The sequence below is a fragment of the Streptopelia decaocto genome (assembly GCF_964273445.1).
Source record: "Streptopelia decaocto genome assembly, chromosome: 14".
Classification (NCBI taxonomy): Eukaryota; Metazoa; Chordata; class Aves; order Columbiformes; family Columbidae; genus Streptopelia; species Streptopelia decaocto.
Window position 1 is genome coordinate 947,905 of NC_138669.1, and position 25,905 is coordinate 973,809.

The 25,905-nt window shown below is 56.9% G+C and overlaps 1 protein-coding gene across 1 annotated transcript in view; it reads right to left on the reverse strand.

Moving 5' to 3' along the window:
- B4GALT5 (beta-1,4-galactosyltransferase 5) overlaps positions 1 to 12,849 on the reverse strand; it is a 34,240-nt gene extending 21,391 nt beyond the window's left edge. Inside the window, exon 1 of the mRNA XM_082065623.1 lies at positions 12,617 to 12,849. Within this exon, the coding sequence (XP_081921749.1) occupies positions 12,617 to 12,743 (127 nt within the window). The 5' untranslated portion in view covers positions 12,744 to 12,849. The remainder of the gene's footprint in view (positions 1 to 12,616) is intronic.
- Positions 12,850 to 25,905: the final 13,056 nt, after the last annotated feature.

Below are 25,905 nucleotides of genomic sequence, written 5' to 3' on the forward strand. Positions count from 1 at the left end.
GGCAAATGAGGAGGGGAATTAATTTCTAATAGGTCGGTGCATCTGTCCGTTTGGGTTCAGGAGCAGCGTTCAGACACGGTGGCTCTGGGAGCCCAGCACAGCACCCAGGGCTGCTCCAGCCCGGCCACCGCTGGGCCCGGGGGGGCAGGAGCAGCTCGGTGCTTTGCCACCACAGCAGAAGAGCAAGCTCTGGAGAGCCAGGAGCGCGCTGGCACCCTCCCGCACAACCAGACCCTGAGCAGAGGCAGGACAAGGCACTGAGCCCAAGGGGACGCTCAGCGTGCAAACAGGGCGGGTGGGATGGTCGGAAACACCACCCCGAAAGCAAACAGCGGGCACCTCCTGCAGCAAGGCATTGCCCTGCCCCGGCTCTCGGCCTCAGACGCACAGGAAAGCCGTTGTGCTCACCCAAAGCTGTGGTGATCCCAGCCTGGGCTCCCCTGCCCTTACCCAAGCAACTCCCTGGACCATACACAGAGCTCAGAGGTGTTTCTGACCCCTCTCTATCCATTTCAGAGCCACATCCCCAGATCACTAGCAGGAAGTTAAGAGAAGTGCATCAAGTTTGCCATGAGGTTTTGGGGACAGCTATTTCTTTTGCATCTTAAAGAAACACACCAAAACACCCCATTTCTCAACGTGCACCTCACGAAGCCGCACCAGAGCGGCTCCCCAGCAGCCCTGGGGCTGGGGGGGCAGGGGCAGCACCACATTGCCCCGCTCAGGATGGCTGGAAGCAAAGCCAGCTTCATCGGGGGCTTAACAACCTCCTCCTCCCCCTCTGCAAACACCCCCGCACTTCAAATGGGCAGGTTGGCTATTGCAGACACCCCCAGGTCTGGAAGCGCTGCAGGGCAGGGGGAAGGAGCTGAGCAGGGCTGGCGTCCCAAGCGCCCTGCAGCAGCCCCTCCAGCCCACCAAGCACAGCAACGCGGCCGCCCATCCTCCTCCCGGCTGAGGAACCAGCCCTTCCCTGCATGGCGGATAACGAGATTTTAGATTACACCAATTTATCCCCTCAAGTTACTCGATTTGCCCAGGTTGTGTTTGCTTCTCCAAGGTATTAGGGCTGAACACCATCCCCCTCCGCTCCCCCATCCGCCACCCAGCCAAGCCCTGGCGGCGCTTTGCAGACACAGTCCTACAAATGCCAGGTTGCTCTCCAGCAGCATCCTGCGGTTTGGGGGGTTTCGACGCGGTCCCAGGGCGGGTGCACACGCAGGGCCCTGCATGCGGAGCGGGAGGCAGCCGGGCAGCGCGGCACGGGGCAGAAAGCGCTGGCGTCAGCACCGCTGCCAGCCCTGCTCTGCTATCGGCTTTCTGCAGCGCAGCAGCAAACGAGACAATTACTATGTTGACTGGCACTTTTTTCTTTTTCAGTTAGGGGAAAGCAGGGTTAACAGAGCACCCTGAAGCTGGGAAGGCCCTCCTGGCACAGGTCCCTCCAACCCAGCAAACAGAACAGGACACCCCATGGCTGCAGCCCAGAAACTGTAAGACCACTCGATACAACCCAAGACACCAGAAAGCTGGTGCTGACGGGATGACTGCAAGCTAGCAAGCCTGCTGGGGCCTCTGAAACACTAAAGGATGCTTGACCAATCTTCGCCTGTAATTAGAAATGCAAGTTAGGGCAGGATGACGGACAACAGGTTTGTGCTGGAGGAGAACAGAGGCAAAGCCTCATTTGCAGGTTTGATTAGCAATAAATGAAACACAGGAACACTTTCCAGCCGGCTGTCACACACGAGCTCGGCCGGCCCTGCACAGGGCTCGGGACACGCTCCTCCAGACCAGCATTCGGCTGGGGGGTGTTTGCTGCTCTCAGGCAGTGCCGACAGTCACGTCCACCGCGCGGGAGAGCCCCGACTGCGGCTGCCCTCCTTGCGTTAAACCACAGCAAGACAGAAGGTGGTTACTGGAATAAACTTCTCTTTTCTTAAAAAGAGGAAAGGTGATTTGAATAGCCGGTGTGTTTTCAACAGCTTGCTCGACTAAGGCCAGCTGGCTGCGTGCAGGTGCAGCGGCGCAGGGCGCGGGCAGCACGCTGGTGTGGACACGGGGACAGGGCACCTGCGGCACCAGCGCACCTTGCACAGCAAAAACCCCCGTCTTGCAAGAAAGAGACAGCCTTGCCGTACCCCGCCAGGCCAGCACAACAGCTGTTCACTAGAAAATCACTTTAAACTTGCCTCACTATCTGCTTACAGCACCGCCTGGGTCCACCTCGGCACACGTGCAGAAATCAGCCCGGCGCAGCGGGTCCAATGCCACGTCCACCACCCGCGCTCCCGGGGCCCAACTGAAGGTGACGGCCCGACTGCCAAACGCCAGAGCACCCCCCTCACCTGCCAGCATGGAACTTTATGTACGAACATCTGGAAGCACGGTTTCAAACTGAAAGCCAGGAAAGAAAAGCCTTTGTCCCCCCAAATCCTCCAGGATGGTCAATGACTAACAACGCACCTCCCCATCGCTTCCAACTTTTCCCACCTGGCTCTGCATTTTGGTCAATGCTGCAGCCCCAAACCTGCCTGATGAACCACCTGGCTCTCTGGAGCAAGCCTCACCCCACAAACACGCTCAATAATATTCTCACTCAATAGCTGGTCTCCAGGCTGGCATTTTCGAGGGCTTTGATCCATTTCAAATAAGGCAATGAGCTTAGCCCTTGATTAAATACATAGCATAATCCACCTAAATCTTGTTAGCTGAGAAGCAAGTCGCTCTTCTCACTCGTTGCGGGTGGCGTTGTGTTTCTCTGCCAGGCAGAAGCAGCGGGGCAGCTGGTGATGGCTGTAAGAAGCCACGCTGCTGGCCATGGCCGCGAGGAGCCAGGCCGCTGGCCACTGCCGCGAGGAGCCACGGCCGCGAGGAGCCACGGCCGGACCCGAGGCACAGGATTCCAGGGGATCCCTCTGCAAAGCTTCCCCCTGTAACAGGCAAAAGCCCCCCACGGGTAGAGCTTGCCCTCTCCCTCTTGGAGGGCACAGGTAGGGTGCCTACAAGCTTGGCCCTGTAGCCAGGGCAGTGGGCAACCAATAGCCAGCAAAGTGCTAAAAAGAATCCACAGCAAGAGAAATGACTAGTGTAAAGGAAGCCACGCTGCAGCACGGCAGGAGGATGTGCTGCAGCTCTGGAGGAATTTCACACCGTATCGGTTGTGCTTCCCCTTCCTGGGGAGGAAGGAACGGGGAGCGCAGCGCTTGCGGAGCCCCAGCAGAAGGAGCCGGGTGCCGAGCGGGAAGCATCCCATGACAGGGCGACTATCCACTGCAAACAGGCTGGCGCTGTCCCCAACGCCGGGACACGGGACAACCAAGCAGTTTAAGAACTCTGGCAAAAATAAACCTGCCTTCCACAGGCAAGCCCCACTCCTCTCCCGCTCGGCTCTGGTACAACCGCATATATTTACAGGTGAGTCTTTCAAAGCACGCAGAGGCGAACACCAACTCGGGAACACTATGCGGATGCTGTTCCCAGCCCTGAGGATGCTCTTTCCCAGCGTGGGGCAGGAGGCAGCACAACCCTGCTCCCCACCAGCCATTCCACCCAAACAGAAAATCACACTAGGACGCGGGACAGCAGAGGTTTGCTCCCAAGATTATACCATATTTATTACCTGAGTCATTAGGAGACAAATTCACTGCAAAGCGTTCCTGCTCCCTGTCTCTCGGCAGGTGTCACCCCAGCAGGTAGGGAGCTGACCCTCGGCCGGAGGCAGCAGCCCTGCAAATCCCCCCCGTGCTGCACGAGCAGCTCCAGGGCTCCTGCAGCAGCCAGGCACGTTTCAACAGCCACGGGAAGGCTTTTGAGTTAATTTAACCACGTTAACACGTTATGTGGCTTCTGTCATTTCAATTACCTTAAAAAAGCCTGGGCACAGATCTCAGGGGGTGCAGAGAGGAAGAAAAAAACCACTGATTTAAGGAGGGGGTTGAAAAAGAAAAGTCACGGGCACAATCCCGAAGGACAATCCCAGGCAGATCAGGAAGAAAAACAACTTTGCAGGATTTCAAAGCTCAAAACCAGAGCAGCCAACAGAGGCGATACCTGCTCTAATGAAACACTAGCTAGGAAGGCTCACGGAGCAGATCTCGCCGGTCACCAGCTGGCACAGCCGGAATCGGCCTTTTGGCATCGGTCTCCTCACCCAGAGCCGGGCAGGGGAGCTGCCCGCAGAGCGCCGGGTGACAAATGACAGCAGTTGAGCACTGCAGGGGCGCTTCACCGCTCCAGAGGCTGCTGCTATAACAATCTTCTCTGACTCAGCAGCTGAAAGGGACGCCGGGAAGGAAGCACCATAAAAAAAAAAAGAGTCATGCATTATTAATATGGACTCTGGCAGCAAGACATGAGTTGGAAAAACACTGAGGGGAAACAAAATAAATACGACTGCGGAATAAAAGCGAGCGGCGCGTGGGGAAGCGTTTCACGCCGCTGCGCTCGCGGGGCTGCCGCGCTGGCCGCCCTGGGCCCGCGGGGACCGGCTCAAGGGAGCCCTGCGCTGTTCTCTCCCGGCAGCGGGGCGCCGCAGCCCTGGCACAGAAAACACACGCACCTCGGGCTCAAGCTACAGCAGCTCCGGGCCTTCCTGCTGCGGGATAGAGCCGTCTGAGCTGCTCTATTCACCTGCGGGCTGCGCATCGCTTGCCAAGCGCCACCAGCCTCCCGCTCACGCAGCCCCAGCGCAGCCCGGCGCTGTGCAAGAGCGGCCGCTGCACAGCGCGGCCGAGGCGCCTGCGGCAGAGCCCGCTGACACACGGGCACGAGGGGCACAACGGGGCTGAGACGCTTTCCTTTCCCTGTCAGGTAGGTGAGGGAAAGAGAAAAACAATCAACGGCTGGTACTTGACTACCTGGTGCACTGCAGTGTTTGCTTTCCTCTTCCATTCTGTATGCTTTGGGCATTTTTTTTAGGGGCGCTTTATAAACGTCAGCATTCACATAGCTGTCTTCACTCTCCACCCAAAATCCTTGCTTGAGACACGGCTGCTCCCACTCTGCTGCTGAGGGGGACACCGCGAATGAAGAGTGTGTGCTCCTGTTGCAGGCATCACTGGACCTCTGCCAGCCCCCCCTCCTCCCTGCAGGTATAACCCTCCGATCCCTGCGCAGGAGCCTTTTGGCTCCTGCGCAGGGATCGGAGGGTTATACCTGCAGGGTATACTTGCCCATCAGCACATGTGAAGTTTCCGCACAGCTTGGTCCCCAGCCCCTCCAAAGCAAAGGAGGTGGCTCATGCAGTGCCAGGATTCAGGAGGTTCCTGTGCCCATTCGTATGGCGGTAGCATTCAAGTAAAACCGATCAATTATTTTTGCCATAGGACTCCCTAGGTATGCAAACGGACACTTGCTGAAGCTTGCGTATAGCACAGTCCGACCTGCAGCTGTGTTTCTGCCGGAAGCGGCCTGTCCCCAGCAGCAAGAGCCGGCGGGATGGGGACAGGCACCCCGGCTGGGTCCTCCCTGCTGCAAGGGGGACTGGCCAGCACCCCAACAGCACCTTCAGAGGGGCCCAAGGATGAGACCCGCACAGGGCAAGAGGTCTGGAGGGGTCCGTGCCAGCCTGGGATCCCACGGCAAACCAGACTTGCAAAGGGAAGTGCCCATTGGTTTTGCACCTCAAACCCAAAAACCTAGAAAAAATGGGCTTTAGGAAGTGACACACAATGTGGCCACACGCATGCAGTAAAGCCCAGCCCAAGCAAGCGCTAATCCCCCTCGTCTCCCCACACAGCCAGGAGTGAGGCAGGAGCTCAAACTGAGCTTCTCGCACCCCTGAAGTAATTCCTACAAGCCCTGGAGACACAAAGTGCCAAAGCGGGTACATTGATGCTTGTGGCCTCGTACAAAATACCCGCAGGCACTACAGGGCACAAGGGATCCCCAAACCCACCTGCTCCCCGGCACGACACGTCACTCATTCACTTTTGAACACCACCAGGATGCCCCAGACAATTCCTTTTGTGATGGAAAAAGGCACCACCATCCTGCCCAGCGCTCTCCACACCCCGGCTACACCCACCAGGATGCTGCTGCCCACCAGGACGCTGCTGCCCGCCAGGACGCTGCTGCCCGCCAGGACGGGTTCCACGTGCTGTCCCCACATCGCCCCTGGAGCCCTTCCAAGGAACAGATGAGGATGGCCCAGGGCGGCTCTCCCGCCGGGCACTGACATCACCCTTCAGCTTTTCAGGCTATCTTTCCTTTCAAAATAATAGCAGCTCCGAAGTAACGCTAAAAACCACGGTGTTTTTTAATATTCTCAATTTCATGTTATCCAAAAAACACGCCACAAGCATCTCAAAGATTCCTGATTTGGGGTTTTTCTTTGCATTGTAACAGCACAGTTCACTGTGCGTTTGCTGCTCCATCTCTCCAAGCAGGACTAATACCCACAGGATTTAGAGCAGGTGCTAGAAAGCCTTCAAACACACGTGAGCCATCCTAACGCACCAGTGTTCAAAACGCTGTCAGACAAAACCACGCTCAGAACAACAGTGCAAATGCAAAGGAGAAGGAAATGCCAGTATGAAAATAAACTTTACTAAAATAACCCAGCAGAGGTTTTGTCAAAGTAAACACACATTTTATTGTAACAACGATGCTTTAAAAATAAAGCTGTTCAGGCAGAGACTTGCTGGCTCTGTGTGGCTCTGCATCAGTGTCTCGTCCAGACCCATTTGCCCCCGGTGCTGCCACAGGGGAGCAGAGGGCTCTGCAGAGCCCGACCCAGCCACAGCGCACCGGCCCCAGCCAGCGCCACCCGTTCTGTCACCAGTGCCACCCTAGTGGGGTTCCCCTGAAGCTTCAACAAAATTAAGCCTTTAGAGGCTCCCCGTGCTGCTTGGATGTTGAAGTCCGCCAACAGTAACAGCACTCAAAGAGGATGAGGTGCAAACATACAGCTCCGTGTTGCTTGTCCCCACTCCCTGCAGCAGTCCCCGGGGTGTTCACTGTACCCTGCAGAGCAGATGCTGCCCAAGTTAATGCAATTAATTAGTCCACCTAGAAAAGAGGCAGACGATCAGCTCAGGAAACAAGGCCGCAGCGTCACAGCCCTCATCTCCACCTCAAGTGACCAGGGGCTGGCCTTCCATGGTCCCCAAGCCCATGAAGATCAGGCCTCACGGAAGCCTGAGCTGACAGCATTAATGGTTCCACTGCAAGGTTTGGTCTGCTGCAAATCAGTGACATTTTGGTGCACTTCATTTGCAGTAATTAACTGGTACACGGAAGCTTTTGTGAGTGTTGATCAGCTCCCACAGGCCAGGCCTTCCAGAGACAGACACATGAAACCCAAACTCTTCACATGCTCCCTGAAGTTGCAACACCCAGCAAGCCAGCAGCAAATAACCCAGAGCAGACAAGCCTGACACAACACAGGTGCTTCCAGGCAAAAAGACCCCAGTAACTGACCCGCCCTCAGGACAGCCTTGCAGTTTGCTCGCCTTCACCAAGCGGGGGTCTGCAACCGCCGCTCCGCACCACCAGCACATCGGCTGCGTCGGCGCAGGAGCAGCTCCGTGCCAGCAGGGCTGCAGCCGCTCTCCTGCCCCGCGTGCCCCTCCAGAGACGCGCTGCTCGCAGAAAGCAGCGCTACCCAAGCAGTTCTCGCACGGCTGCCGCCGGTCCCCTTCACACGTAGCACCGGAGAGCCCGAGCTCAAGTTCTCCTATCAAGGAGCACTCGAGGATTTCTTAATACCCCCAGTCGCTGTCGGATCCGATGACTGCAAAAACCTCGGCGGGACACACACAGACTGGGCTGGTCCCTTCTTCGGTTGTGAAGGGCTGCCTGGCGGATCTCTCAGTGAGACGAGGGCGCAGGAGGGCGCAGGAGGGCGCAGGAGGGCGCAGGAGGGCGCAGGAGGGCGCAGGAGGGCGCAGGAGGGCGCAGGAGGGCAGCGCTGCCCGCGTCTCATAGTAAGAAAGACCCTTACACTGCAGAGGGAAGGCCCGGAAGATGAAAGCCGGGGCCACAACAGCACAAACCTCGGCTCGTTATTCCGGGCGGCACCTTCCCCCCCGTCCCTGCTCAGGCAGGGCCCAGACACCCAGCGGGCTGCAGAAACGCCGACGGCGCCCGCGCGGCTGCCTGACCGAGGCTGCCGCAGCCTGGTGCGCTTCTGCAACCATTTGGGCATTTGTTTGCCATTTTCCACGCTGGAACTCCTCCGTGCTAAGATTCGCCAGGCCGATGCGTTAAATAACCAAACCAAATCAGCCATATTTGGCCACATACTCACAAGGGGCCAAAGCAGCAAACAAGCTGCACAAAGGAAGCCGTGGGTTTCCCCAGTGCTGCCCTGCCAGCTGATGAAATGCAGCAAGGGATCAGTGTTTCAAAGCACTCCTGCCTATCAAAATCAAGTTGTTCTTGACTCGGGGCTAACACTGCTACCTTGTGTCCTGCACAACTGCTCGGGAACAATTCCTGCTAAGTTTTGAGGAAGTAAAACCAGAATGAATTACAACCCTCACCCAATAAATTAAATTCTCTGCATCATTTTCCTACGACAGACCCATACAAGTAAGATCCCTGTGCAAACTGAATTTACCTTTTTTTTAATTAAACAAAAAGGCTCCAACATCTGGAGGGACAAGGGGGAAGCCAAGAGCAGCCACCCGCGCCAGGAGGGTCCCTGAGCGGCCTCCGCCAGCCGCGCGCAGCCCCTGCCCAGGGGACCGAGTCCAAGGCCCAAAAATTCCTACTGTTGTGGCGAGAGTTATCAAGACGGAACAGCAACTCGCCGCGCAAGCAGCTTGTAAAAGCATTACTGTTCTCAGCTGCATGAAAGAATCCCCTTGATTGCCCAGGCCCTGTTAAAAGAGCATAAAACCAGACATTTTTAGGGAAGCCATATGAGCCACCACAACTTGAAAACACGGGACAGGCAAGGACTGTGGCCCAGCTCCTCGGAGGACCTGAATTCAGGAGTAGAGGCTGAGACTAAACAGCAACAGCTCCTCAAGGTGTTCCAGCTTGCGTCGGCGCACCCTTTGCACCCGTCACCTCGCTCCGGCACTGCAATCCGGGTACAGACAGGATAACTCTGGGAAGCCCATTTCTGCACATTCCTCCTGGAGAAGCGAGGGGCACGCAGGGCGGCTGTGCCGGGGGGCAGAGCCTCAGCGCCATGTATGAGCCTCGGAGAACAAACACACTGAGGTGCCCACCAGATTCCAGAGTGGGACAAAACAGTTCACCCAGCACCAAGCTCTGCTTATTCCAAAGACAAGGCCAGCGCAACTTCTTGTTAAATTAAAACGCAGTCTGCCATGCAGCCCTCTACCCCGCTGCTGCCACTCGCTCTGAGCAAGAGCGATCTCCCACCTGCACAAGCATCGCCTCGGAACTGCTGCCTCGGCCTCCCTGCAGGCAGCGGGGAGCCCAGCAGATCCGCGAGCATCTCCTGGAGCCTCCAGCCGCTGCATCCCCACCAGCCTCGCCGCGGCCCGGCCCCGGCGCTCCGCGGAGCTGAACAATCGGCCGCCTCATCCGCGCACAATGGCCACGATGAGACAGACCCACATCATCACCCCGGCCACGGCCGGGACAAAGGCAAGCAGGCGCCGAGGAACAGTGCAGAATGAAAACGGAGCATGCTGTTTTCGTGCCATCAGCTTGGTCCCTGGTAATTTACTTTCCAAGGTGGCTGTGGGAGCCCGGGGATGTAAATCATTAGGGTGGTGTGTGGGGAGGACACGCGGGTATTGGATGTAAGCACTGGGAAGGAGGCGGCACCGACTATTTACCTTGGATTGCTCTGCGCAAACTTGAGGCCACGAGAAAATTTCAGTTCTGCAGGAGTAAACCCTGGCGAAGGAGGGAAGCAGGAGCTACCCGGGCATCGCGCACATCCAGGCGCAATGCAAACACAAGCCCCCGCTCTGGACTCCCTGTGGGCACCAAGCACGGAAATTTGCTGACAGTAAACATGAATTTCTCCCTGCGTTTCCGTCTTGAGCAGACCGTGGGCACACCGGCGTTATCTGGTTTGCAAGGAGTCACACACAACGGCCGGCTGGGCGACAGGCCAGAACCGCGACAGGCAGCCCCGAGTCCAGGACTCCCCTTCCCCGTCCCCAAAGGGCACCAGGAGCAGTTTTCCAGCTTTTCCAGCCAGCGAGGGAGCCAGCAAGCATGTCAGCTCCGCGCCAATGCGCTGAGACAGCACCCAGAAGTGCAACTGTCCCAGTTTTCTCCTGCCACTGGCACACAACAAGCCTCAGCAACACCAATGAATTCCGCCCCCCCTCAAAGCAGGGGCCTCGGGGACAGGCTCAGTCCCGCTCTGCCCTGCACGGTGACAGCACACCCCGCCAGCTATGCCGTGTCCTCGCTGCCATCCACCACGGGTCCCAGCCCAGAGCAGCTGATGCTGCCCGGGAAGGGCTGCCTGGCTGCAGCCCCAGCACCGCGGCCGCTGACCCCACAGCGCAGGTTTGCTGTAGAGGACCCTTCCCAGCAGCACGGAGCAGATGAAAGCTCTTCCAGGTCCAACCTCCAGCTGGTTCAAGCTCACTCGCAGCTTCAGGCCCCGTTTATTTGGGTTTTTTAATTAAGGTACGATCGAGGAATGGATTAATCACTCCTCTGCCCATGGTTTAGCCGATGAGTTGCAAGTCCTTCGACTGCTTCTCCAACATGTCCTGCAAGGGATGGTTTTTGGGCACAGGATTCTCCAGGCCATTCGGTGGTCAAAGAAAATCAGGCGAGCCCTGCCCAGCGCGCGAGGCGGCGGCGGGCAGGCCGAGGCCCGGGCACCCTGCTGACGGCGATTCTCCATCACACACCGCATGGGTGATTTACCAAAATCCCCAGCTCTACTTGTGTCCCATCTCACTCACTTTTCTCCCAAGCTTCTCCTTACAACTCTGGCCTGAAAACAAACCCCCTTCAAGGGCTGGGAGGATGAGCCCAGCCATGCTGGAGCACTGGGCTGGGCTTTCACAATGGAACATTTTTGGCGGAAAGAGAAAGGGGGGAAAAGAAAAAGAGGAAGCAGATCTTGTGTCACCTGATAGGGAGATGACTCAGATCTCCGACATCCACGGGTGGGTGGGGACAGGACCACCTTCACTTCTCTGCTTTCTCTTCCAGCATTGCAGATGGCAACAACATGGGGCGGCGTGTGATATGTCACCTGAGGTCCACGCAGGGAAAGGGCTCTGGGTACAGAGCTTGTTTTAAATGGCATTTTATACCCTACAGCATCCCCAGCACCTCTAGGACTGGTGACCATGCAGAAGCAGCACAAAATGAATTAGAAAACTCTAAAGAAGGAACAAAGCCATCCTTACAAGAGAAGTTTCCTTCTGAAACTGCACAGCTATTCCCTCTGGGCCTGGGGAAGCCCGTCCACAGCCGTGCCACAGCTCTTGGAGAAGACATCCCCTGTGCCTGCCCTGCAAAGGGCTACAGGGTCCACCTGATCAAACAACTGCCAGTCCACGGCAGCGCGTGAGCGGGACGAGGCAGGCTGTCTGCAAAGGGGAGCAGGCGGAGGCTGCACCACCACTTAGCACCAGTATGAAGCACCCAAGAGATGCAAGACAGCAGCTTGGTGGCCCTGAGGCCAGCCTGCAGGACAGCCAAGCCCTGGGCCACCAAGCCAGGGAGGAGCGCGGTGGGGAGGCCCAGGACGCGTGTCCTCACTCACACACCAGCCAGCCTCCGCTTAGCCCCACAAAGGGCTCCCGAAGCCCAGCAGCAGCCACAGGACATCATCTGTAAATAAAGTCACCTTGAAAAGCACACAAAGGTCTCCTTGGGATGGTTAGGCTAGGGATGGCACGAGCAATACCAATGACATTTCAAGGAGAAACTCCCATCCACAAGACCTCTTTTGAAAGGATTGTTTTTATAAAAATTAACTGCTGTCAAAGTTCAATTGAAGGCCAAACGGCGAGCCTTGGCTCCTTGCAGAAATGAGATACACCGTATGAGGACAACAGCTGCTTTCCGAGGCACAAGTCTTCCCGCATCTCCCAGGAAGCAGGCGCGCAGCCCCACCAGCCCTGGGCACTAGTCACTTGGCACACAGCTACTCCAGTCCCCCGTGAGCACACTATAGAAAAGAAGACAGGAACGGGTACACTCTCCTTCTCAGATACACACTTCTAATAGTCCCACTTGACAACAAAAAGAGTAGGATTTCCGCCAGAGCGCGAGTTTAGACCACAAACACTTGGACAACACTCCCCTTCTCCCAAACACACCGTGGGGCAGGCGGCTCGCCGCCCCTGCTCGGCTCCAGCGCCGCTGTGCTCCGGCCCCGCCAGCCCGGGGCGCCCCGCGGGGAGCGCGGCCGGTACCGCCCGGCAGCGGGGACCGGCACCCCCGCGTGTGCCCGCCCGGAGGGCACGAGTGGGCACCGCGCGCCCCGCGACGAGCGCTCCCCGGCTGCGGGCTCTCCCCGGGGCCGGCGGGAGGCGGAGACGCGCTGCCCAGCGCCGGGGCACCGCGGAGCCGCCGGGCCGCACCGCTCGGGCAGCGGCCGCCGGGGATGCCGCGGCCCCCGGGCCGGCCCGGCGCGGATTACTCAGCGTTTCTAGGCGGAGATGGCGTGCCCCCAGCCCCGCGCCCCGGGCCTCGGCCCGCCGCTTACCGATGCCCGGCGCCACATAGACGAAGTAGAGGAATGAGGAGGAGAGCGAGAAGAGGAAGAGCGCGGCCAGCAGCGAGCGCCGGGGCAGCAGCCGCCAGGCGCCGCAGGGGCCGCGGGGCCACCGCATGGCCGATGCGCCGCCGCCGCCCTGCTGCCGCCGCTGCCGCCGCTCACATGCGCCGAGGCCCGGCGGAAGGCGCCGCGCCGGGGCCGCTCCGAGCCACCGCCCGCGCCCAGCGCCGCCGCATGAATGAGCCGCGGCGGGGCGGGGCGGGCCGGGCGGAGCGGGGCGGGCGGGGCGGGACCGGCTGCGAGCTCCCGCCGCTGCAGAGCCCGGGGATCCTCGGCAGGGACCGCCCCGCCCCGCCCGCCGCGCTCCCGGCGCCGCCCGGCGGCACCGCTGGTGGTCCTGGGGCAGCCGGTCATGGGTCAGGGACACCGGGCAGTGGCCTCGGGTACCTGGCCATGGACCTGGGCACCGCTGATGACACCGGACGATGGCCTCAGGACACCTAGCCGGGGACCTGAGACACCCGCCAATGGTCCAGGGACACCCTGCAGTGATCCTGGGACACCCAGCAATGCATTAGGACACCAGGCTGTGGTCCTGGGACACCCAGCAATGACGTTAGGACACCGGGCTATGGTCCTGGAGTACCACTGGTGGTCCTGGGACACCCAGCAATGATGTTAGGACACCGGGCTATGGTCCTGGAGTACCACTGGTGGTCCTGGGACACCCAGCAATGACATTAGGACACCGGGCTATGGTCCTGGAGTACCACTGGTGGTCCTGGGACACCCAGCAATGACGTTAGGACACCGGGCTATGGTCTTGGGGTACCACTGATGGTCCTGGGACACCCAGCAATAGCCTCAGGACACTCAGCAACGGCCCAGGGACACTGGGTCATGTTTCTGAACACCCAGCAATGGCCCCAAGACACCCAGCAACTGATCCAGCCATGGTCCTGGGTCACCCAGCCATGGCCCAGGGCACCCAGTAATGGCTCAGGGCACCCAGCAATCGCCGTGGGACATGCGGCCATGGTCCTGGGGTACCCATAATGGAGCTGGGACACCCCGCACCCGGAGAGTGAGGACTGACCCCCCAGCCCCCAGGCAGCAGGTCCGTTTGGAGCCTGGCTGCCCCACAGCCACTGCGGGAGGCGGCGCAGCCTGGGAGGAGGGGACGGGCGCAGATGGGCGGAAGTGAAGAGGGGGTGAAGTGATCACAGTCAATGCAATAATCAGTGCTAGCAGCAATCAGCAGCCCAGTCGGTTAAAGAGTAATTAAGTAGTTTTGCACATGTTTGTGGGCAGTTCCTCTGCTGTGTGTAGGAGGAGTTGGAAGGAGAGATGGAGATGCCTGGAAATGAAAAAACAGGAGAACAAACTCTGTCCCCATCCAGGGAGCCAGGAGAAGTAGCTGCAGAGCAGATGGGGCCCAGCCCAGCCCGCAGAGCTGCCGGCCTTTGCTGCATTCCTTGCCTCATTGATGATTGCAGCATCTATGCAACTCCCGCTTTGTTTGGGGGAGGCCAGAAGGAAAGCTGATTCCTGATCTTACCAACAAAGCTGAGAAAGCTCCACGGCCAGGGTGCGGAGTGGGGCTGTGGACCAGGACGGGCAGCGAAGGCAGCGGCACCTCCAGGAACGATGGGCCATGGGGTGGGAGATGGGGAGAGACCACGTGCCAGGACGTGTCCGGTGTGTCCCGACGGCGCTGCCCCCCGGGCCGAGCCTCCCCGGCAGGGAACCACGCAGTGCCCAGCCCCAGCTTCCCACCCTGCAGACGGCAACAGCCGGGGCTGCGGGCTGGGGTGCCCAGAGCCAGCCCACGTCAGCCTGGGCCAGGCGCTGGGGTAAAGCCTTCTCCAGGTACCGCTGTGTATCACAGTCATCTTGTGCAGGATTAGCCCCCCTTCCAGCCTGGATGCAGTAAGGGCAAATAAAAACAACAGTTCCCGCATTTGACAAATGGGAGAGAAATACACTTCTGTTAGATACTTATACTCCCAAGGTAGAGGGGAGATAAAAATGAAGATAAAGTAAAAAAGAGCAGGGATTAGCAGAAAAGTGGAAATATCTTTTTTAAAAGGTAAGACATTAATTTTCTGAATGTGCTGAGGCACAGAAAGGTCTCGAGGCCAGGGGCTCCCCAAAAGCCGGAGGCTGAGGTAGTGAGCAGGGATTTCCCTGGAGAGGCTGCACGAGCTGCGTTGACTTCGGGAACAAGAAAACTGGTACTTGTTCTCGTTTTCTGGGATTGCCACTCCACCACCACACTGGTTGAAATAAATTAAATCCTGAGCCCTATTAATTTCTGGGAGCCCACAACACTCTGGCAGAACTGCATGGCCAAGCGGTGGCGAGATTTGCTGCTCGCAAAATAGCTTTTATCCAAACCTAAAAGAACGCCTTGGGCAAGGAAACCCAAGAAGATTTCTTGCTTGGTTTATTATTTGTTTGATGCAGCCGTGGTCAAAGGTAAGACATCGTCACAACCAGTAATCTAACCTTTTGAACATATTTAATTAGCAGTGACATTGCTGGAGGAGCCACCCAGAAACCAGCTGCCGGGCCGGGGCTGCGGCAATGGGGGCTGTCGGGGAGCGAGGCCGGGGCACCCTGAGCTGCGCCCCGCTCTGCCTCAGCGCCCCCAGCCCAGGGCTCAGCTCAGCCCAGCCAGCCCACTTCACTTGCCCCCTTCTCTTTTATTTTTGCTGACTCTCTCTTCCCTGCTCTCCCCACCCTGCCCTGGCTGCGCCCCAGCTAAAGGATCCCAAACACCAGCCAAAGCCGTTTTCCCTCCCGTTGCCCTCTTCCAGTACAATAAAATGAAATGAAACAGGAAGGGAGGTTTAAAAGTCTTGGGTCATTCCATAGGGCCAGGTCAGGACTCCGGGGTGGGAGCAGCTCCAAGCAGGGCTGTTGCAGGGAGCGTGCGGGTGGCTCATGTCCAGGAGTCCTGGCTCTGTGCAACCACGGTCCCCAGGCCCCAGCCTGCACCAGCTCCTCCCAGCCTGGGGTGGAGAAGCCAAGCCCCATTTTCTGCAGGGTTCAATGTACCCGTGGTGCCTGAGACACTGTGGAGGCCTCCTGTGCGCAGCTTTGCCAGCAGCCTGAGCGGGAAGGTCGGGTCTGCTGGTGCATGGCCACAAGCAGGAACGGAGGGACAGGTCCTGCCAGCGCACCTACACTCACAAGAAGATGTAGCTGCACCCTTGGAGTACGTCTCCACATAAAAGGCATTCTGCAGCACTGGAGGGAGAGCTGTTCTGATGGCTTGGGGTGCCCCGGTGCGAGCGCGGTGCTCAGAGGGAGGGTACGGACACTATTGCACCACACGCAGTCTGCAGAGGTTGGAGCTGTGTGTTCACAGTGCCACCAACACGGTTGCTCAAGTGCTGTGTGTGGGAGAGCAACCTGGCAGCTCCCATTGCTCACCGTGGCTGGGCCAGATCCTGCGCCAGCGTGAGAACGGCAGAGTCACCAGCCAGGGTGTGCCCAGCGCCCTGCAAGGACAAACGCGCCTGCCCAGGAGCTGCCCCGAGGTCTCGGACCATGGATGGGCAGCGCCATGGTAAAGAGCCGGGTAAAAGGGCTACAAATCCTCAGTTTGGGGATTTGCTACAGTCACTAAAGGGCTGCTCCACTCCGACTGCACATCTCTTATTGTCACTTTCTGCCGAGGCTCAGTGTGGACTGTCTAATCTGGACGATAATCCTTGTTCTGCCACTTGGGCGGAGGACAGATGGTAGCAGGGATGTCACAGCTTTGCAGTCTTTGTCATAATCTCTCGAGCTTCTGGCACCTTCAGCCCCAACGGTAGAGACTGTCCAGAGTAGACTCCATGCTGTGATTAGGAAAACGCCTCCATTGGTAAGGGTGAGGACAGCGCCGCACCGTGCCAGCCCCAGCTGCTTGGCTCTGCTGTTTGCTTCGGGTCTGCCCTGGAGTTTCTGCTGCCAGACGGTCTGTGAGCAAAGTGGGAACCTGAGCTGTGTCACTCAGAGAGAAAGACGGAGACGCGGGTGGGCTGGATGCTGAGCGGCTCTCGGCTTCGCAAGCGCCATGTGCTCCCTCTGCTTTTCAATACAGATCTCTTTGCAACACGGGGCTTGCTCCAGCTCCATTTAAAGCCAACACTGTGTCATCACCGGCTTTGAGCATGAGCAGGACACAGAGTATAGTAGGAATGTAAATATTTTCTACCTGTACACCCACAGACACAATGTATGCAATAAATACTCAGCCTATCGTTTGCTGTGTGCCGGATCATAGGCATAATTATCGATGCAGCAGGTTTTCAGAAAGACACAACAGGGCGTGTATTTGATTTGGCAATAAGAGCACACCTAAGTGGCCCCGGCGTTTTCGGCTGGGTATTAGACCACTGCCACCCACGGGTGCTGCTATTTTATCTCGCATCGATGTGTCAGCAGTAGCAGAAAGGAAACCAAAGGCAGAAATTTGCTTGTTAAGATGGAAAAACTCCACCAAGCACTGCACGGTGCTCCTTGCGAGCAGGGTTGCTGGAGACCAGTTCTCAGATTATGCCACCCACTACACTTTCTAACAAGGTTATTAGGGCTCTGATGTTAATAGCACCTGTACATGTGCCTGGCTGTGGGGATGGCTCGTTCTGCCGGTCGAGAGATGTGTCAGAGCTCCCCAAAGGAGGCAATATGGACAGAGATGACTGCAGAGCTCTGCGCTCCCCTGCAAGGTGGCTGCCATCAAAAACCAGGCTAAAATCGTCAGCTTGTCGTGGCACTTTGCAGAGATTCACCTGGTTTGGTTGTCTCTGTGTCAGCTCAACTCTGGAGGCTGCTGATCCATCCCAGTCAAAACGGGCTTGCGCAAGGACTCATAAAATGCCTTTGAGATCTAAATATTCTGTCGAGGGAACACATCAGGCTGTACTTTCCAAAATTTCGCAAGGAAGGAAACTTCGGCAGACAAGAGATAAAATTATCGTGCAAGTAATGTATCCAGATTTTAAAATACCACTTACCAAAGTTCCTCTTAAAAAGCTACAGGGATGGCTGGGCTACAATCCTGCTAAGCAGCCCGAACTGTCTGTGAGTCAGAGGACAAACAGGCCATTTCCAGCACAGCCGGAGGCCCGGCCGGCGATGCCAGGAGTTGTCCGGTGGGCGCAGCCGTGCTCCGGGTGGTGAGGAGGCGCGCACAGCTGGATTTCGGACACACAGCTGGATTTCAAAACTAACAGCGGAGGCGAAAAAGCGGGATGAAGTTCTGCCTACGTTGAAGCCACCTGTGTACAGGACTTCAAGACTTCACACCATGTTGAAATGCGTCTGCCTTCCGGAAATCTGGGGACAAGGACAACCAGGAACGAAAGAATATTTCAGAGGAGATTGCTTTCCATTAACTCATAATTACATAATGCAAAATTAACTCACAAAGGCCAACGGCGTAATTGGATTTCCAAGCGGGGAAGACATTTGTGTGGTGAATAAGAACCTTCCACAGCTACATTAGATATGGTGTTTCAAATAGAGAATGTAAATTCTTCTACTATGCAGCACAAAATGCTCGTTACCTTCAGTAGGTACAACCAAGGGTGTTTGAACCATTTCCTCTCGACTGGTGCCAAACTACCCGGGTGACCCCGTGGAACAGCCCCATTCCATTCCAGACACCCCCTTGTCCTTCCAGCCACACAGCTGAATCCTAATTCATTCTGTGAATATATTCAGAATATTTGCTGGAGGAAAGTATAAAGGCTTCCAGACGTCTTAACCTTCTTCTCAGCTTGTATTCTGATTAACTGGAATAAATATTTAATTAGAAAGGCAGAGCTAAACCTCTTGTCCACCCGGGCATTGCTTCTGTATTCGTTGCCCTTTGATGTACAAGGAAAAGGCTTGTAGAATGTTCTTAAAACATGTGGAGCCTTTCATTTCTCTAAAACGCACACTGTTTTGGGCTCTGTTTTGGGGTTCGCCACTCAGAAGCAGCACAGCTAACACTGCACGGAGGGGTTCCCGCTCACGTTGGCCTGACGAGGGGCGGCTGCGGCACGGGGGGCACCGGGCAGGACTCCTGCACCGAGCGCCGATGTGGTGACAGCAACGAGTGACAGAGGTTCTCGTTTCAGCCACGCTCCCTCTTCCCTTCCTGTAACCTGCAGTTCAACAGACACCTTCTTAAAAGTCACCAAATACCTTGTTAAAAGGCACCGACCAGCAGGGCTCAGAGTGCTGAATCAAGGCTGAGGAAGCAGCTCAGCCTGGCGAGTGATCTGCTAGAACCATCAACACCGCCCTTTCGGGTTCCCTCTCCTCTCGGCTTAATTACCTCCTGCTTTTGGCACTAGCACCATTTGTGCCATATGCTTTTATTTTTCCCCGAAGGAGCATTTGCACCTTTATTGTATTTATTTTAGTCTGAAGAAATCCTAATGATTTCCTTTCATCCTTGATTTTTGTTCCTGCTGGCAGTGGGACTCCTGTCGCTCTATAAATATCTGACTCTGGAGCCTTTGCAGGAGCAGGCACGGCCAGAGCAGGAAAGGTGAAGTCAAGCTAAAGACCTTCACCGGCTCTAAAAACAGCTGCTGCTCTTGCTGCTGCAACTGATTTTTACCTCATCTGGAGAACAACAGTTCAGAGCCCGCAGTTGTTGCCTCCAATGATTTATTTGGCTGCGTTCAAGTTTGGCAACATGCTGTATAATGTTTTTTGCATGGAAGTGTCACTCTGAGGGAGGTTTAATTGCTTTCAACATGGATGGTGATGAGAACGCCTTGGAAAAGCTATTTGCATACATTTTCTCGAATGCCAAATGTGTAACGTACCGCACGCTCAGGCGGTCGAGGCTGCTTCCCCAAATTACTCAGCTTCGCTGGGTGCCTCTGAAAAATTAACAACCAGAAATTTCCCAGCGTGGAGCAGAAAATGAAACTCAGGGCCAGTTGGTTTGAATGCAGGGTGGTTTGTAACAGCTAAACCAGCAGGACTCTGAATATGGAGTCGCAAACTACAAACACAGGCCGCCCCAGGCCCTTGGCGCTCAGGGCTCTATGGCCCCCGCTGCTGGTGTAGTCCAGGGCGACGCAAGGGCCCGGGCTGGGCACAGCGTGTCCGCTTGAGCTGCTGAGCACAAGAAGGTAAACAGGCCATTTCAACAGTGCGGGGCTGGCGGCAAAGAGCTGAGCTGCGCCACGGGCAGGACCCGCACCGGAGTCCCGCACTGGAGTCCCGCACCGCGGCTCCCGCACCGGAGTTCCCGCACCGGAGCTCTCGCACCGCGGCTCGCCTGCTGTGTCCCCTCTTTGGATCCTGGACAAGGCTCCCCGGAGTCATCTCTCCGATGACCTCCCTGCACGGCCAGGCGGTGCCACACACATCCCTTGTCCGTGCTCCACACTATTCAAGGGCAAAGTATCTCTCGAGTGGCCTCAGAGGTTTGCACAGCATCAGTCACAACAATCTGGTCTAAATAGATCCTCACTCTCACCACGGGGCAGTTCATTTTCGTAATTACTCAAAGCTTTGAAGCATCAGCTGTTGATGTGAACAGGACCCTGCCTATAGGAGTGAAATAGGTATTGATTTAATGTCCCCAGTGCAGGGGATCCTAAGGCACCTGGAAGCGGGTTATTTCAGGACCGCAGCCGTCCCCAGGCTCCCTCACTGCCTGCCTGCGTCTCCCCAGACACGTGCTCTTTTTCAGCCCAGACGCTGTACCTGGAGACAAGAGTTATCTGCAGCAGCGAGGGATGCGCGGGCTGGCGGGCAGCGCTGTACGCAGCCCCGGCCGCGCTGCCACGCACAGCAAAAACCACAAAGAAGCAGCACAGCATTTTTCTGCTCATCACACAGCGAGCGTGCGGCAAGACCAACGCCTTCTGGAAGCATCAGATTTGTTGTGGAGGTGCCGCGCAGCTGCGTGCGTGCGTGTGATGGATCAGCACCTTTCGAGCGCGATGGATCTGCTGAGCGCGTACAAACCATCTGCCCAGGAAAGCCACAAAGAAAGACACCAGCGATCGCGTCCACCCACAGCAGCTGTGGCAGGGTGGGCCCTGGAAGAGGCAGAGCGCTTCCTGACGGACACGTTTCTGGTGTGATGGGTTTTGTTTGTTCCAGCCCGGATACCGTGACATGGCACCATTCGTGCTGCCAGCCAGATTTGGTGCTGGCGCCTGTGGCTGCGGGTGCTGTGCACCATCTGAACAGCAGCAACACGCTGCGGTCGCCATCAGGTGGGGAGCTCAAGATCTGAGCCCAAGATCTGAGCCCACACCAGGGTCTGGGGGTGCAGAGCGACCCCGGCGCCCAGGGCAGGCAGGAAAGGCAGAGCAGTAACTGCAGCCAGAAATATTCTAATTAGAAATCAGGTTGAATTTTGTAAGATCAAAAGTGGAAGTGATAGTTTCTTCATTTCCTAATGTCATCCCGTTAAAGGAGTAGAATTCTCCGGAATGTACGTGTCAGCCGCACACCCTGCCTTCCTGAAACACAAGCTACGGGGTTCACAACAGGGTCTTACAGACAACACTACGTGGCCTGTGATGCAGAGGTGGCCTGTGCGATGACGCGGTGGGTCTGCCGGCCCCAGCTGCCCCGTGTACCCGAACACCCGGTGCCCCACGGCTCGGGGGGCAGAGCGGTGCTCCCGCAGCGCCGGCGCGGCCGCCGCTTGCCGCCGGGTTCGCAGGGTTTCTCATCTTGTGCAACCCCATTAGCCATTCACAACAGCTGAGTGCAGCCACAGCAGCCAGTTTGCTGAGGAGGGTGCCTGGTTACAACAACAAACCAGGCTGGGCTGCGCCATGGGCATATTTTTCTCAGATAAACCAAGAGAAAAATATTACAGCATACAGTTCACTGCACACAACCTGGATCTAAGCTGTTTAGTTTGTAAGGGTATTTTAAACTAAACAAACAGCTTTTTGTTAACGTTTTCACTAACACTGCAGGTTTCTCAGTTCAGCATAGCGCTGAGCGCTTTGGGCCAGCACCGCTTCGCTGGGATGGAAGGAGGAGACGTTACACGTCCCAGTCGAAACCCTGAGATCACGCAGCCATTTTTCTGGCAGCATCCCTGGAATTAGTTGGAGTGAGTGCCAGCCAAAGGCTTCGCCTTGGCTCTCGGAGCAGGGGGAGCTGCTGGCTTACAGCTTCACCCGCCCCCCGCCGGGAGAGCCCGGGCAGCGCTGTGGCCAAGGCACCGCTGCAGCGCCTGCGCCGCGGCTGGACGGAGGCGGCGGGGGAGGCAGCGCTGGGTCTGCTGGAAGAGTCATTGCAGGGGTGAAACGAGTCTGCCAGAGCTCAGCTCTTCTTGGAGAAGGAGGGGGACCCAAGGGGAGCAGCCTGGCCAAGGCAAGAGCGAATCCCCTGCCCTCGGCTCCCGCGGTTCTTCCGCAGCTCTCCTCCGGCGCCGGGGAGCGGGGTTCCTCAGAGGCACCGGGAGGGAGCTGTGGTTTGGATCTGTGACCGAACCGGTGCTGATAACACCCCGACGTTTCGGCTGCTGCTGAGGAGGGCTGGCACGGCATCAAGGCCTTTTCTTCTTCCCACAAGATAAAAGGGACAGAAAGAAGGGAGGATTCTCGGGGTTGTGGTGTGTGTTTGTCTTCCCGGGTAACCCCCGTGTGTCCCTGGGAACAGGCGAACACTGCCTGCCAACGGGAAGCAGTGAATGAATTCCTTGGTTTCCTTTGCTTGCTCGTGCAGCTTTGCTTCACTTATTAAACTGCCCTTATCACGACTCATTAATTTTTTCTCCTTTTTGCCATTCTGAGTTTCTCCTCCATCCCACTGGAGGGTTGTGCACAAGTGACTGGGTGGGGGCTTAGCAACCCACCCCAGCTAGACAGGTTTCCTTCCATTCATTCTTTCCGTTTCTTTTGTTATATATCCCCTCTTTCCTACGAGATAGTTACCGATCTTTCCAGTGTTAAATCTTTGTGATTGTTGCTTTTTCACGTTGCCTCTCTTAAATCTGTGCTGCTCATCTCTGCTCCAGGCTGCAGCAGCAATGCTGCTCTACCCAGGGCTGGAAATGCCATACGGCCACGGGAAGCGATGTCCCTCTGTGTGTTGTGTGTCACAACTCATTTGTGGAGTAGGTGTGAACAGGAGCTGTGCTTTATCAACAATACAATTGCTGTCATGATGAGGCATTACAGAGATAACAGGAGCAGCAGAACATCCTTCCAGGAAGACGCTGCAGAGGAATGCCCGTAAAAACCACCAGAGGGAAAGGACACAGGAGAGGAAGCATGGCCTGCCACCCAGAGCAGGACTCAGCACATTCACATTGCTGTTTTCCTCTCTGCTACCACTTCGGGGGGTGTGGAATTGGATACCTGCATCATTTCAGCTGTGGAACTTCTCCCTCCCAGCAGAGGCAGCGTGGGCAGGGTAAGGGAGCCTACACAAAACCCAGGTCCTGCGCTTGGGTTCCCACCACCCCGCACAATGCTGAGGTCCTTGTGGGTGCAGCAGGGCTGCTGGGCAGGAGCGGCTGGGGCTGGCGAGACCAGCTGGGAGGAAACCTGTGTGCACGTGTCCTTACACCAGGAGCACCCAGCCGGGTGCCGCCCCGTGGCCCCGCTGCTGTGCCGTCCCAGCCCGTTACCGGCACAGGGCAGGCGAGGCTGCGTCCTCTCGCAGGGCCCTGCGTTGCCTCCGCAAGGGCTGGCAGCTTTTGGAGCAGCTCCGAGGAGGCGGCTCGAGTGAGCGTGAGGTGACAAGCCCGGGGAGCGCCCGGCAGCTCCAGGCTACCGCCCCGAGCGAGAAACGCGGGTGTTTGTACAGCCGTCCTCGTTTCCTTTGCCGTTTGTTTGTAGACATGTCACAGCAGAGGCTTCTCACCAGCACAATGGATATTTGGACTCATTTGGGGCTGGTACCAGAAACTGCGATCCAGCTAACAACACACTCCGTTTATCGGAGCTGTCACAAAGATTTGTTAATTCCCACTGACAGAAAGCGTAGCCTGTAATAAGGAAGGAGCAAGAACTTTTAATTTATATGCCAACAACAACGCAACCCAGAGAATAACTAAACACTGCCCTCAATAAAAAGGTATGCGGCGTTCCAAGCAGCCCCGGCGGAGGGGCAGGACTGGGAGGGAGGGGCGGGCACGGCCAGGCCGCCCGCAGCCCTGTCCGCCTGTCACCCGGGCGGTGAGCGGCTCCCGTGCAGCTGCGGCCCGGACACCGAGGGCAGAGGCAGAGCCGGTGCCCACGGTCCCCAGCGCACACAGACCCGCGGCCGGGGCTGCTGCTGGCTCTGCCGCAGCCCCATGCGAGCAGTACACCCTACATTTCCATTATTTCAATATACTGAAGAGTAGCTGGAGAGGCTATCGGGAGCAGGGCTGCATCTGCTCGCCCTGCTCGTTGGCTCTCGAGATGTTTGCTTACAGACTCCGCTGGCTTTTTGTAGGGAAAAGGAGGGGGCTGTTGTTGGTTTAAATTCTAATTCAAGGCGGAACGTAACCGATTCTTCCATTCTTGGTTATTTTGTTTGTTTTTCTTCATTTACAAATGATGGTTTCTATTGCTGGCACCTTCTTTCCCTGTTATCCCCTCTATATAACCAAACAAAGTGCCGTCAAATTCTAGGATGGATACATATGCACCAAATATATAGATACAATCCAGAAATCACACCTATGACAAGCTGCGGGAGGCTTGTTTGAAATTAAACACTGAACAGCCCTTTAAAGAAGAAACTAGATTGACTTGGGAAGGCATTCAGGAAGGAATGGAAAAGGTGCTATTGCCATCACTGCCTCCTCCCGACTCATTTTCTGAGCACGCAGAAGCGTTCAGAGGCCCCTGTGGGAAAAACCCCGGGGCCTGCAGAACCTGCCGGCCCGACACAGCGCGGGCGCATCCCCGGGCCTGGCGGGAGACACGACGGAGCCGCATCGCGCGGGGCTGCAGCTCGCGGTGCCGCCAGCCCATGCGGTGCTGGCCTGCAGCGGCCAGGGCGGTCAGATAACGATGTTAGTGAGAGCTGCCTGTGCCGGTAATCAGAAACACGTATGGGGGACACGGGGGTGAAAAAGTGAGGGCAGATTCCCCCGTCTTTGCGGGTCTCGAGACAAAGCGCTGCTGGGGGCAGGAGACCCTGCGGGATGTGCTTCCCGGCTCACCCGCTGGCTTGTGGTACGTGTCGGGGCTGTTTCTCCAGCCTCTCTGCGCCTCAGTTCAGGCATTTGTGAAACAGCAACTGCCTCCTGCCAAAAGCTGTCACCGAGCACAACCCATCCGCGCCGGGAGAGTCACATCTTGGGACAGAAGGACTGTCACACGCTGCTGCGAGAGCAGGCTCGGATGAGTCATGGCGCACAAGCACAGCACCAGCTCTCAAACACATGGAATGCCCGAGTTCTCAAAGCAGAAAAAAATCACCGTTTAAAAGCAAAACCAAGGGAGGACAGTTCCCCCGCGTCCTGTCTCCGGGGCAGCACCTCCCGTCCCCGTTGGACAGCGCTGGGACACTCACCCCGCAGAGCCTGCCTGTCGGGAAGCTGCTGAGCTCTGGGATGGGGACTGTCCCCCGGCCCCTGCCCGCAGAGCGGCTGTGGGTGCGTGGCAGGGCACAAGCCAGCACGGACAAGCATCTGGTGCCCAAAACAAGGACATGAGGTTGGGGTCGGGGGCAGCGTTTCCCTGGAGAGCAAGGAGGGCTGCAGAAGTCAGCCGCCGCTTCTTGACAAGGCTCTCCGCACACCGGCCCCATGTCCAGTGCAAGGGAGTTCAGTGTCCTCAGTCCCTGAATTCAGCCACTTGACCAGCGGTGACAGCAGGTGACATGACAGTGTCCTTGGGAGTATCCCCTCCTGCTGCCCTCCGGGTCCCTGCTCCCAAGGTCTGATCTCGTTCGTTTGCATTTCGGGCAGATCTCTGGCAATGGGCGACAGCACATCTTGCTGGGCACGGGCTGGAGCCCTGCGATGTGCTCCCTGTGCCGCCGCTTCCTCCCGGGTAAACTCCAGATTTAGCATGTCAAAACCAGACAAAACATGAAATGAAAAGCAAACAAACCAAGCATCCAACAGTTTTGAACAACAAATACCAAAGCAACGGGAGAGACATTATCTGCTGAGAACTCATGCCTGGAATTTGCCTCTATATATATTTGTTTATATTTATAGATAGAAGTGTGTACATGTATGCACACAGGCATATGCCTGCTCTATATATCTAGAAAGCAAGAGAATAAGGTGCTATATATACTGAGACACGTTAAGAAGATATTAAAAACAATCTCTATAGTGAAGGTTTTAAAAC